Genomic DNA, 14216 nt, shown 5'->3' with positions numbered 1-14216 from the left:
CCTTTTCCTGTCTGGCCAGTTTGAATCTCATTTCCTGTCTGGACATCGTGGCGAGCTCAGCAGCACTGGCAACGATGCAGAGCTCTCCAGCAGTGATGGCCGTGCAATCTCAGAATAGAAAGAGGGCCCCAGCATGGACTGATCGGGAAGTCTTGGATCTCATCGCTGTGTGGGGCGATGAGTCCGTGCTTTCCGAGCTGCGATCCAAAAGACGGAATGCAAAGATCTACGAGAAGATCTCTAAAGACATGGCAGAGAGAGGATACAGCCGGGATGTAACGCAGTGCCGCGTGAAAATCAAGGAGCTGAGACAAGGCTACCAGAAGACCAAAGAGGCAAACGGACGCTCCGGATCCCATCCCCAGACATCCCGTTTCTACGAGGCACTGCATTCCATCCTCGGTGCGGCCGCCACCACTACCCCACCAGTGACCGTGGACTCTGAGGATGGGATAGTGTCCACGGCTGGATCCTCGGACATGTTAGCGGACGGGGAAGATGAGGAAGGAGATGAGGAGGACGAGGCAGTCGACAGCGCTCACAACGCTGATTTCCCCGACAGCCAGGATCTCTTCATCACCCTTACAGAGATCCCCTACCAACCCTCCCCAGCTGTTACCCCGGACACAGAATCTGGGGAAGGATCAGCCAGTAAGTGTTGTAAAAATCTAAACATTTATTTGTAACAGAACAGGAATATTAACAATTTAAAAAATGGGTTTCTCATGATTAGTTTGATTAGCTTAACGGTTCAGTCATGGGCAGTGCAACTATTGAAAAAAAATCTAGCAATGTCCGGTTTTGCATGATTGTCCTGCCCAAGCCGCTCTACTGGTTAGTCACTGCTACAGCAGCTACAGTAAAATGCGGTCTATATGTCCGGGGATGGAGCAGAAATCCTCCTGTGACATCTCGAGGAAGCTCTCCTGGAGGTAATTGGAAATCCGCTGCATTAGGTTCTTGGGGAGAGCGGCCTTATTGGGTCCTCCGTAGTAGGACACGTTGCCACGCCACGAGACTATCAAGTACTCTGGAATCATTGCTCTGCACAGCATGGCGGCATACGGCCCTGGTCTTTGCAGGCTTTCCCGGAGCATTCTCTCTTTCTCGCTGTCAGAGATCCTCATGAGGGTGATGTCGCTCATGATGACCTGCTTTGAATGAGGTAGGGGAATGTTAGTGTTGGGACTGCTTTGCCGTTCCTTTACAGAACTGTAACCGCTGGTTTGCAGCCACGCGGTGGAGGCGGGAGAGGGGCAGCCGAAAGGGATCGTTCCCGGGGACAGCCGCGAGGGTGTGGGACAGGAGCAGACTTCCTGCTTGCCGAATTGCTGGCAGCAGGGACTGACATTGATTTCAATGTGAAATGAGGCCATTGCTAATATTAAAGTTTTAAGCTGCCACAAGTCTACGGCTTACCATGTCTGCCTGCAACAGAAATTCCGTTCTCCTGAGAGGCTTCTCAAATGTGCTGTAGAAGACCCCAGGCACTGAATGCGAAGGCCGAGAATTCGACCTTGTGCTGAGTGCGCATGTGAGAGGTGCTGTGCATGGTCTTGTTAACAGAGAAAGACTATGTTCTTTGTTCACAACTACATTTATCTTTCTGAGGAATTCACTCCCTTTTTCCCATTCCCACAGCCCCATCTGCGACTGTCTCACAACCTAGCCTGTCATCACACTCCCAGAGGCTAGCGCGGATTAGGCATAAGAAGAAGAGGACACGGGAGGACATGTTCTCGGAGCTTATAGCCTGCTCCAGAGCCCAGGCAGCACAGCAGACCCAGTGGCGGGAGAACTTGACCCGAATGCACCAAGCCAACATGGATCGGGAGGAGAGGTGGCGTCAGGAAGACCAGCAGGCGACTCAAACCCTGCTTGGACTAATGAGGGAGCAAACGGACACGCTCCGGCGCCTTGTGGATGTTCTGCAGGAACGGAGGCAGGAGGACAGAGCCCCGCTGCAGTCCATCTCTAACCGCCCTCCCCCGCCACCAAGTCCCATACTCCCCTCACCCAAAGTGCACAGAAGGAGAGGCGGCAGAGTCCCTGCTAACTCTCACTCCACCCCTGCAGAGAGCTCGAGCAGCAGAAGGCTCTCATTCCCCAAAATTTGACAAGTTCTTTCCTTCCCGCCTGACACAAGCCCCCGTCCAAGTTTCACTTTCCCAGTTCCATGTTTGGTTGATAATAAAAAATACGTTTCTGTTAACTACTGTTTCCATCATGTTCTTTTGCAGGAGGGGGGGATAGGGGGTTGGTAATTCGACAGGACAGTCACCTTTGGCAGGGTATATAGTCGGGGGCAGGCACAGCAGCAGGGCACATACATAGTGCAGTGATGCAGTGACTAGTTACCCTGGTTAGTCTGGGAGGTTGTTTTCATGTTATGTGGTGGGGGGTGGGTTGCTCTGTGACTTTGTGGCAGGGGAGGGCAGTTACAGATCTTAAGCGGCGGTCCTTAGGCAGGATCACAGAGCCACACAGCAGGGGATCTGTAACCGTCCTCCCCCTGCCACAAAGTCACATAGACCCCCCCATACACACAGTCCCTATCAGGAGGGGTGACAGGCTCCGTTGAAACAACCATCCCACCGCAGCGGAGCATGTCAATCCTTGAGTTTAGAAGCTGCATTCGCGCCACTACAGTACACCCGCTCCGCACCACAGTCTGCGTCCCAGTTTTAAAAAATTCCCGCGAATACAGTATTAAAGAAAACGGTGTGCTTTAACAAAGTAGAACTATTTTTATTTTGAAATGTGTGTTGGAAGTGGGGTGAAGGGGGTATGTAACTGGATAGGATAGTCAACATTAACTGGGCAAAGAAATGGGGGCAGGTTTAGCTTCTCAATACACAAACTTTAAAGTCACAGGTTACCCTGCTCACTCAGGAACTTTGCTTTCAAAGCCTCCCGGATGCACAGCGCTTCCCGCTGGTCTCTTCTAATCGCCCGGCTGTCTGGCTGTGAGTAATCAGCAGCCAGGCTATTTTCCTCAACCTCCCACCCCGCCATAAAGGTCTCCCCCTTGCTCTCACAGAGATTGTGGAGCACACAGCAAGCTGCAATAACAATGGGGATATTGGTTTCGCTGAGATCACAGCGAGTCAGTAAGCTTCTCCATCTCCCCTTGAGACGGCCAAAAGCACACTCCACCACCATTCTGCACTTGCTCAGCCGGTAGTTGAAGAGTTCTTTTTCAGTGTCCAGGGCGCCAGTATAGGGCTTCATGAGCCAGGGCATTAGCGGGTAGGCTGGGTCCCCGAGGATGACTATAGGCATCTCCACATCCCCAAGAGTTATTTTGTGGTCCGGGAAGTAAATACCTTGCTGCAGCCGTCTAAACAGACCAGAGTTCCTGAAAACACGAGCGTCATGAACCTTGCCCGGCCATCCCACGTAGATGTTGGTAAAACGTCCCCTGTGGTCCACCAGTGCTTGCAGCACCATGGAAAAGTAGCCCTTTCTGTTAATGTACTGGCTGGCCTGGTGTTCCGGTGCCAGGATAGGGATGTGAGTTCCATCTATGGCCCCACCGCAGTTTGGGAATCCCATCGCTGCGAAGCCATCTATGATCGCCTCCACGTTTCCCAGGGTGACTACCTTTGGCAGCAGTACATCAACGATTGCCTTGGCTACTTGCATCACAACAACCCCCACGGTAGATTTGCCCACCCCAAACTGGTTCGCGACTGACCGGTAGCTGTCTGGCGTTGCAAGCTTCCACAGGGCTATGGCCACTCGCTTCTGGACAGTCAGGGCTGCTCGCATCCGGGTGTCATTGCGCTTCAGGGCAGGGGACAGCAACTCACAAAGTTCCAGGAAAGTTCCCTTCCGCATGCGAAAGTTTCGCAGCCACTGGGATTCATCCCAGACCTGCAGCACTATGCGGTCCCACCACTCAGTGCTTGTTTCCCGTGCCCAGAATCTCCTTTCGACGGCATCAACATGACCCATTGCCACCGTGATGTTCTCGGCGCTGGGTCCCCTGCTTTCTGAGAGGTCTGTGCTACTCTCAGACTTCAGGCCATCACCGCGTTGACGTAGCCTCCTCGCCTGACTTTTCTGCATCTGCCTCAGGGAAAGGTGTATGATAAGTTGCGAGGCGTTGAGAGCGGCCACAACTGCAGTGATGGTTGCAGCAGGCTCCATGCTCGCAGTGCTGTGGCGTCCGCGCTGTCACTGACTAGAAAAGTGCGCGAACTGATTTCCCGCCGGCGCTTTCAGGGAGGGAGGGCGGGAGTGATGGACGGATGACGACAGTTACCCAAAAGCACCCTGGACACCTTTTTTTTACCCAGAAGGCATTTGCGGCTCCACCCAGAATTCCAATGGGCAGCGGGGACTCCGGGAACTGTGGGATAGCTGACCACAGTGCACCACTTCCAATGTCGACGCTTTCCCCGTTAGTGTGGACTCACAAAGTCGAATTACTGTCCTTAGTGTGGACACACACGTTCGACTTTGCAATATCGATTCCAAAAATTCGATTTAAGTAAAATCGAACTACTCTCGTAGTGTAGACAAGGCCTGACACTAGCTACTCACAGAAATCCCAGATCTTCTGCTCCCAAAGGCAGTGTCCCCAGTTTACCAGTGTTACCTTAAATTACAGCTCCTGTAAACTACACAGCACTTTTGAGCACTTATAATGAAACAAAAATAGGTCTATTTAAGAAAGGTAAAGACTTAACTAGAAATGAGAGACAGTGATGGAAATGGCTACAATACAAAACAAAATCATAAAATGCAAACCTGACTCTTCCCTTATTAATTGTTACCTTTCCTATCCCCTGCCCCGTCTCCCAAAGTTCAATCTGTTGCAGAGCGGGCTGGTTCCACAAAAAGCAGGCCCCAAACAGTCACGAAAACATCCCAGCTCCACATGGGGTTTTCCTCAGTGAATGGATAAAGACTGCTTCTCCCCCCCATGTTACACTGAAAACAGCCTTTTGATTCTATTCACAGACAGGGCAAAGCCATGTCTTGTTATAATATTTTTTTTTTTACCGTTAAGTGGTTTTGATGCTTTGCCTCTGATGATTTCACATTGCAAGTCTTAGTGTTGCGAAAGGCTAAACAATAGAGCTTTGCATTACATCACCAGCTAAACAGGATGGGATGACAGCCCCAATGGGGCCATCACTCAGCCACATTATCCCCTGGTGACCAACTTTTGCTCCAAGTCTCTAAAGCATATTTTCAATATAAATACAGTATTCCTTAAATATTACCCGTACACACATCTTGCAATGATTATAAATCTTGAAAAGTTACAAACCATCTGTATCAGAGGGGTAGCCGTGTTAGTCTGGATCTGTAAAAAGCACCATATAGACTTAACAGACATATTGGAGCATAAGCTTTCATGGGTGAATACCCACTTCGTCAGACACGTGTAGTGAAAGCCTTCTGTAGATACCTTACATGTTATGCTTTATGGATAAATATCCTGTAAGATGTGCTTGGTGTAGTGAGTTTGTCAGCTCTGAGGTGAGAGTTGTTTGCTAAGAACAGGGGACTCTTTGCCAAGGGGTCTTTGTGCCACAGTATTCCCTTTTTTTCATTTTCAGGGTCAATTTTTTGCTCTACATTACTCTTTTTTTTCTCCTGGATTCTGGGGTCCCCTATCTTTTCCGGCTTCTAAGCCCTTTTCCCTTGTTGTGTTTAAGGCTCCTCTCTCTCTGTCTTTCATGACCTTTCCACCGTACCTACTGATATGGTCACTTACCTACCTACAATGCATCCTGAGGCTGCTCACTTAATCAGTTCTACCTTTCATTGCTGTCACTGGTCTTTGCTACTGCTCCTGCCACCACCCCTCATCTGAGTTCGTTCATTTGCATTTTCTATTTCCATCCATCTTGTCTGCCTACCCGCTAAGGCTACGTCTACACTGATTGCCGCATGGGCAGATATACCTGAGCTAGCTTTGATCTGAATAAGATGGGCAGCAGTACAGGCTGTACAAACCCACTCAGGATCCTGGGATGTACTTGAGTGGCTAGCCCATGCCACTGCGGCTTCACTGCTATTGTTCAAGCTAGGGCAGGTATGTCTACTTGTAGGGTGGGGGTGGTGTCACTGCAGAAATCTAAGCGATTTAGGACTGCATCTTGCTCTAGGGCTTCAGCCAAAAAGTAGTAATTGATGATCTGTGAGATTAACAGGACAGTTTTAAGACCATTACACATCACAGCTCTGGAGAATGTTGGGGCGGGGAGTCAGGGGAGTTGTCATTTGTCTGGCTGTACTATGTGGTATGTGGTGCTAGTAAGCAATGGAGTTCTGAGGTGGTTGTCAGAGAAAATGTTGACCTTCCTTCATAAAATCATTGGGTGCAGAAACGGACAAGTCCTTTTAGGGTAGTGGTCCCTAATGCACGGCCATCTCTTCAGAAAGTCAGGGGGCAAATCTGGGCTCACAACTGAAAACTTTCCACACGAATTACAATGGCATAAATTCCTCTTAATTATTTACATCCCAGCTTTTCAAAATAGAATAGCCATCTGCGTGAATTAATGGGCATTCAGGGCTAAGGCCTCTGCCCGGACTCAGCTTCCAGCAACAGTGGAGATGCTCCTTGCTCGCCATTGCAACTGTAGGGTAGCAGCAGCCCTCTGACTGCTGCTCTCCTCCACAGCAGGTTTGGCTGCTGGTTCTATGTAGTCATAGATCCACTGGCCTCGTCTCACCCCAGACACCATCTATGTGCCGGGATGCAGAGCACACAGCTCCACCGCACACTAGTGCTGGGGGACCCACATGCTGTCCCCCCTACACAGCAAGCAGAACTGCCTGGCCTCCTCTGCATCTAGTGTCTTCAGCAGCCCTTCTTTAGACCACAGGATCTGGCTCCTACTAGATCAGGCAGCCTGGAGGATTTTGTGTTTAAAACAAACAAAAAACCAATGCCGGTCAAATGAAGACAGATATTAGTGTTTTGTGATCAGGGCTGACAAAGAACTTCTGATGTCTTTTAATTGCACAGAAAGGGCCAAAACTCACTAATGTCCATGCAGTTTTACTATTTTTAATGGCTTATAGAAGGTGCTAACCTGACAACACTAGAGTTAAAGTGGTACAAAAAAATAAAGTACTTTGCCCTGCAGCAGAAACATGGCACTTTTTTTTTCTATTTTCTGAAAAGGAAAATGTTTTGGAGTTTCACCTCCAATCAGCTTCTGTGTTCCATGAAAACAAAAAAGGCAGACTTTAAATACTCTGTGACAATGACTTTTTGATTACAAGAAGTACAAAAGGCAACCATTCTGAGACAGGGGTAACCACTGGGCAGAAAGACTGCTAGAGCCTAGGAGAAGTGTGTATTGTACACATGAACAACACTACTAGTTTTAGGTAGGGTTGCAAAGGAAAAGAGAAAGTGGTAAGGAAGAAAAGAGAAATAAAGAAAAAAGGGAAACACATAAGAAAAAGAGAGAATTATCTCTGGGCCTGATCCAAAGCCCATTGAAGTCAGAGAAAGCCTCCCATTGATTTCAATGGGCTTTGGGTCCAACTCCAATGTGCCTTTTCTCATACAAGGCAGCCTTGTATGAGAAAATCACATATACTGCAAAATATAGAGGGACATACATTTTTCTACAGCCGGCATTGTAACAGATGTCCAATGTTTCAGTATCTTAACTTTGGCTACCACTAGGTTTGTTCAAATCCATGTGTGTTTTTTCTTTTTCTTTTCATTTGATTTCTGTCCCAGTTCAATCATAGTACGAAGAGGGCAGAATTCTTCAGAACTGCGGAATATAGTGTTTTAAATCCAATTTTCCCCATGGCTTTGTTTTTTGGAATTGCCTGAGTTCCAAAGAATCCTTGGACATATGTTTATAATTTCCCCAATGAAAGAACACCCCCAGTGTTCCCCAGAACTGCTTAGAGCTAATTCATACATTTGACTCAGTCCAACAGAGACAATATGAAGAGATCTTTCTCACGGATGTCAGTTGAACTGACTCATGTGCAGATGACAGCTTTGTGTGAGTGATACTCCGCTGCTGATCTTAAAAACTAACAACTTAATTTTTCCACAAAGATTTGGGGTGCAGTTTTCTGAGCAGCTGGAATTAAAATGGGAGGCATATATCGGTGTCCACCTCTGGGAAAACTCTCAGTGCTGGGCTAGATTATGAGCAGTCTGATATAGGTGTGCATGTGGAGAGGAAAGAAGGCTCAAGAAACTCTCCACTCCCACCACCCTTGTCGCCTCTATACTGTGGCTAGTTATAATTCTTGCACTGACTGAGTGGGCTGCACTAGATTAGTGCTGACATTGACACTGTTGAAATGAATTCATCACCATGTGAAGCAAATACAACTAGCCTTTCCCACTCCCTTGCCTCCATCCATCTCAGACCCCCAAACAGCTGATGTTTCTTCAGTGGTGGTTGATGCTTGCAAATCACTGTAGCCTTCTGGAAACGTCAGTAATATTGCTTGATCAGTTTATTTGTAGATGTAAACGTGTCATGAAGTAAAGTGATTTTTTTTCCTCTCACTTTCTGGCAGGGTGGGCAAGGAGATCGTGGTGAACCCGGTTATCCAGGAGATCCTGGCCTACAAGGATCACAGGTAGCAGAAAGAAAGGCTGAGTTATTTTACATGACATGTATGGAGAAAGCATGCCGTTAGGTTCAATTTTCTATTTTCCTTTTGGAATATTTTGTTCACACCAATTTCAAATATCCTGGGTGAAATTCTGCCCTGGCATATTAGCAACATTATATATTTTTTTAAAATGTCCTTTATCTACCAGGGTCTAAGAGGACCACAAGGGGTCAGAGGCCCTCCAGGACCACAAGGAATACCAGGCCCTCAGGTTAGTTTTAAAGAATATATCCTTATTTTGCACCTTTTGCTTGTCAACTTCTTGACAGTGTGGTTTTTCAAAATTATATTTGGACCTTTGTAAATAAGGTCTATGTAAGTGGAGGATTTTTTTGCTATAACACCTAGTAATGAACATCCAAATGAGAGCGTTACACTAGTCATTTTAGACCATGGTGCCAAAATAATGGACTTGAAAAGCAAATGTTGGTTTGTAAATCAGGATCGAAGAGAAACTTTGTGTTACTGAGCTCTTTCATGGTTACAGTGAAAACACTTACGTCCAGATTCTGCTCTCCGTTATACTGGTGTATACTGGAGTAACTCCATTGCTTGCTCTGGGCATACACCAGTGTAACTAAAGGCAGAATCTGACCCTTAGTTAGTAAGAGTTTTCATTTGGGAGTGGCTATAGGGACTTGCCCATGAGATTCAAGCCTGGAATCTGGTGAAAGACTAGGGGATATTAGATGCCGTGGGCTGAATTCTGTTCTCGCTTACACTGGTGTAACACCGTTGACTTCAACAGTGTTACTGTGGAGTTACACCAGTGAAACTCAGTCAGGATCTGGAGCAATATATCAAGATTTAGGCATAAACTTCAATTGTGTGATGAGACTCGTGCTTTCAGTTCCAGTTACTTTGTGGATGTATAGCCTCTATGATGCTTTAACAAATAGTATTTTAGGAGTATTGGAAATCTCAAAGTGTTTACATGGAAAAGAGAAAAGAATTTGCATGGTTGTCTTTTGCACATCACTATTACTGTGGTTCCTGAAAGCTTTGAGAAATGCCACTAGATGGGCCAAATGTAATGAATACTTCTAGAGCCATTCCAAGCTCTGGTGAACATTAGCTTTTCTCTAATGCACCCTTTAATTTGTGTTTCTGATTGTAGGTTAATCCAGGAACACCAGGTGCAGCAGGCTCTCCTGGGAATCCAGGGCCTAGAGGACCAAAGGTAAGCATTTTAAGAAGTACATTGCACTTCTGCAGCACCTTTCATTCAGTGATCTCATTGAACTTACAAACACAAAACCCCTCTGATAAAGGTAAGTATTATTATAGTTTACATATGGATAAATATGGGCAGCGAAGCTTAAACCTAGTGTATTTAGGCACTTAACTCTCTGATTTCAATGGGAGTTAGATACCTAAATGTCTTTGAGGATCAGGGCCTAAGTGACTTATTCTAGGTTCCCCAATCAGTGGCAGAGCTACAGTAGGATGATACATGTGGAACCTGACTTCCCATTTCTTGTTCTAATCACTAGATTAATACCTTGGTTCCCATCCTGGCCTGGGTCACTCACAAAAAGCTCCTGCATGCTGGGGTGCAGGTGTAACCCATAGATGAGTGTGTTACAGTTCCCCCTCTGTGCCCAATCAAGCAAGACAGTGGCCATCACATTGGAATCCACCAAGCATGCGTACTGTGGGGATGATTAGGTCAAGTGGATATTAGACCAAATGGGTTGAAATCCACATTTTTGATCTGATATCATGTTAGGAGGTTTTGATTTATGATTTGTTTCTTTGTAAGACTTTTTAGCCCCTCCTTTTCTTTCATTGAATTACCTGTGGTAGTATCTTTGATATGTAGTCTAAATCTATTAAAGAAAAGCAACCGTATCATTTATACATGGTGTTTCATCCAAGGATTTCAAAGTGCTTTACCAGTATTACTTAACTCAGCCTCTCAACTTCTCTGAAGTAGGTACTGTTAAACTCAATGTGTACAGAGGTAGACTAAGGTAAAGATAGTGGAAGTGAGAAGACCAAAGCTGGGAATAAAACCTAGAAATTTTAACTCCCTGTCTCCAGCCTGTAGCCACCAGATAATGCTGCTTCCTACTGGAATAAGTCACCATCTAAGAAGTGCTGTGCCACACTCAGTCTCCTCAGTTTGGTAACAATGGGAATTTTGCCAGAGTAAGGCCTGTGGGATTTGGCTGCACGTGTGCACACAGCATTGCCTTCCAGTTACTATGAGACGAAGCCCCTGTAAAAGCTTTGAGTCTGGTCTGCAATTGAACTTTTATGACTTGCATCTTTTAATCTGCAGAAAATGCAAGCACAACTCTTACCTCAGTGACCAAACCCCTTGTACTAAAAACAAAATGCTCCCTGGTAAGCCAAATATAAAAAGTGTAATATCTTTTGTATTTAAATTATAATAGGGTGAACCTGGAGATCCTGGTGAGACGGGTCTGCTGGGACCCACTGGCCCAAGAGGCACGCCTGTAAGTTTTGCTCTTCCGATTCAGGTTCTCTGTGTTAACTGCTGGGAGTTGTGAGGCCTTGCAGTTCATTTCATTTTCTTTTTCATTCTATTTTTGTCCATTTGGGATATTTTAAAATCTTTTTGCTCAGTTTTCAGTCTTCACACTAACATCACCGCCCTCTTGGCTGTGTTATGCTGGAGGTCGGACTAGATGATCATCAGTGGTGTGTTCTGGTCTTAGTGTCTATATATCTTTAGTTTGTTGCAAGGAAGACACTTGTGCTTTTTCAGCCACCAATCAGACAGAAGAGCAGAACAACTTATTCTCACCTTTAAGTCACTATCTTACAATCATATTTATTTGTTATGGAGTCCAGGCAAATGAGCATACCAGTCAGGATGCCGTCTCCATACAGGACCTATCCTCTTCTCCTTTCAAGAGCTCCAGGGGAAATTTCTTTCGTCATGGATTGGAGAGAAGAACTTTGCCCTCGGACCCCTGGAGGAAGAGAGAAAATATAAGTGAGGTGCCCTGTAGATTGGAGAAGAGGATATTGGCTTTAGGCTGTATCCTCTCTTGATGGCTTTTGCCATAGCTGCTAGACTGTGTCTGTGATGCCCTCCGCTACATAATCAGCCATAGCTGCTAAGGGGCCAAAATCATGAGCGCTCCTTTAGGCCAGTGGAGTATTGAATGTACAGCTAATTCTACATTTGAAACGAACTGACAGTATCTTTTCCAACCCATGCAGGGCCCAGATGGCAATGATGGCTATGGTCCTGCAGGACGCAAAGGAGCAAAGGTGAGATCAAGCAGAGGTCTCAGTCATGGAATGTCACGCCTAATAAGATACCAGTCAGATTTGTTTGTCGTGACCAAGGAAATTTCAGACACTGTCCGAGTCCCTCCCCAGAATGTGAGAGGCTAATCCCATCCCCGGTTGTGTGTACCTGTGTATCAGGCTTTCTGAATTTGGAGCTGCAGTAGTGGTAGTGACCTCCAGTTCTGGCTCAGTGGCTCCTGGGACATTGCCCTGGTGCAGACACCATTCACAGACTCCAGCAGTCAGTAAGGGTTGGAAGGAGAGCTGTCTCTCAGCCCCAAATAAGTGGTGGCATGTATCTGTGTCCCTGCAGGAGGAGTCCTGGGAGGGAACTGTTGCTCAAAGAGGTGCCATTCCTTCCTTGTTGTGGAGGTAAAGTGGGGGATTCAGTTTATTGTACTGACTTTGGGGATACAGCTTATTTCCCCTCCCCCGAGTGCACCCAACCAGCTACTCTAGCTGATATGTGGAGGGCAGAGCCAAGGGTCTTCCCATTTCCTGCCCCATCCAACTGATTTGTTCATTGAGGGAAGTACTGGTCAAGCTGCTTCCCTGTCTGTGGTGGCTGGAGAGCAGTAGCTATCTGAGGAGCCATTACTTGGTTGAGCAAGGGTATCAGAGCAGAGAGGGAGTGGGAACTTGCATCCCCATGCGCTTATGCTCAGCAAGGAAAAGTAGGGACCATCTAGCCCTAAGTTAATATTTATTTACAAAAATAATTAAATAATCTCTTCTAAAAATATAGAAACCATTTACAATAAAAGATCCAAAGTAAAGGCCAGGTCCAAAGTTGGTATAATTCTGTGCAGCTCCATTGGAATCAATGGATAACTCCTCTGCGCTAAGAACAGGAGTACTTGTGGCACCTTAGAAACTAACAAATTTATTAGCGCATAAGCTTTCGTGGACTACAGCCCACTTCTTCGGATACATATATGCCACAAGTACTCCTGTTCTTTTTGCGGATACAGACTAACACGGCTGCTACTCTGAATCCTCTGCACTAGTTGAGGATCTGGCCCTCTAATCTGTGAACTTTTCCCCAGATATTTGTATTTAGTTGTTGTTTTTTTGTTTTGTTTTGGGTGTGGACACAGGAAGGGGGAAATTTGAGCAAAAACAGCTTGTGACGCTCTCGCTCAATTCCCTTTCCTGAGTAAACAGAGAGATAGCATTGATTTGCTAACAAAAAATGTGTAACACATTGCAAGGAACCACTTGAAAAATAATCCAACCATAAAATTTTACAACAATAATAATTCAAAAATCCCATAATATTCATCCCAATAATTTTGAATATTTATCACTCGGAATAAAGAGAAAACCCTGCATACAACAAATGATCATAAAAGATTTCTGGACACCATCCACTGAAAACTGGATTTAAGAAATAAGAGAGTCTATCAACAGACAATACTATAAAAATCTTTTCCAAAAATAAATCTGAGGGGAATAGATGAGTGTCAATCTCAGAACTTGCTCCACTGCATCTGCTGTCTTCTGTGCAAAAATTTTCTCTAGTTAATCCCCAACAACTGTTCTATTTAAAGGTCATAAGCAAAAAAGAGACAAAAGGAAGGACAAATGGAAGGAAGTTTTTCAAAAATATAGAAAGAACCTGCAAGCATACCCACGTTAGCTGTTAATATTGATACTTACCAGTTTTTACCAGACTGCTGCAGTTAGCCTGAGCTCTCTTAAGGGTGATAATGGCAGCTTCAATAGAAATTGCTCCCTGGATGTTCTGAATACATTTCTATTGGTTAAATCACTTAACCCCTTGATAGCTACCTTGGGCCTTGTCTATATGAGAATCTCTCTTATTGAACTTAAATCTGTTTTAAAAAGATTTAAACTGGTTCAAAACCTTATGTGGACATGCTTATTGCAATTTAGCTTTAGTCAGTAATATAGCAACCTGCTTGGAGGGAGGAGCACAGTTTGCGGGAGGGAGGAGTTTGGAGGAGGCACTGGAAGTCAGTTGCTGTGCTCATGGCTAGAATTCTAGCTGCAGTTGCAATATCACTGTAAACAGTTCTCTTAGGGTATGTCTATACTTACGTGCTGGTTCGGCGGCAGGCAATCGAACTTCTGGGTTTGATTTATCGCATCTTGTCTGGACGCGATAAATCGAACCCGGAAGTGCTCGCCATCGACTCCGGTAATCCTGCTCGGCGAGAAGAGTACGCGGAGTCGACGGGGGAGCCTGCCTGCTGCGTCTGGACCGCGGTAAGTTCGAACTAAGGTACGTCGACTTCAGATACGTTATTCACGTAGCTGAAGTTGCGTACCTTAGTTCGAATTGGGGGGTTAGTGTAGACCAG

At 45.9% G+C, this 14216-nt stretch overlaps 1 protein-coding gene across 2 annotated transcripts in view; it reads left to right on the top strand.

Moving 5' to 3' along the window:
* LOC128832395 (collagen alpha-6(VI) chain-like) overlaps positions 1 to 14216 on the top strand; it is a 125020-nt gene that overhangs the window by 66400 nt on the left and 44404 nt on the right. For both annotated transcript variants that reach the window (XM_054019735.1, XM_054019736.1), the window contains exons 24-28: positions 8527 to 8589; positions 8774 to 8836; positions 9743 to 9805; positions 11025 to 11087; positions 11821 to 11871. In XM_054019735.1, the coding sequence (XP_053875710.1) occupies positions 8527 to 8589; positions 8774 to 8836; positions 9743 to 9805; positions 11025 to 11087; positions 11821 to 11871 (303 nt within the window). The remainder of the gene's footprint in view (positions 1 to 8526; positions 8590 to 8773; positions 8837 to 9742; positions 9806 to 11024; positions 11088 to 11820; positions 11872 to 14216) is intronic.

The sequence above is a fragment of the Malaclemys terrapin genome, chromosome 2 (genome assembly GCF_027887155.1).
Source record: "Malaclemys terrapin pileata isolate rMalTer1 chromosome 2, rMalTer1.hap1, whole genome shotgun sequence".
Classification (NCBI taxonomy): Eukaryota; Metazoa; Chordata; order Testudines; family Emydidae; genus Malaclemys; species Malaclemys terrapin.
Note: the sequence above shows the minus strand (reverse complement) of the source record. Positions and strands in the feature narration are given on the sequence as shown.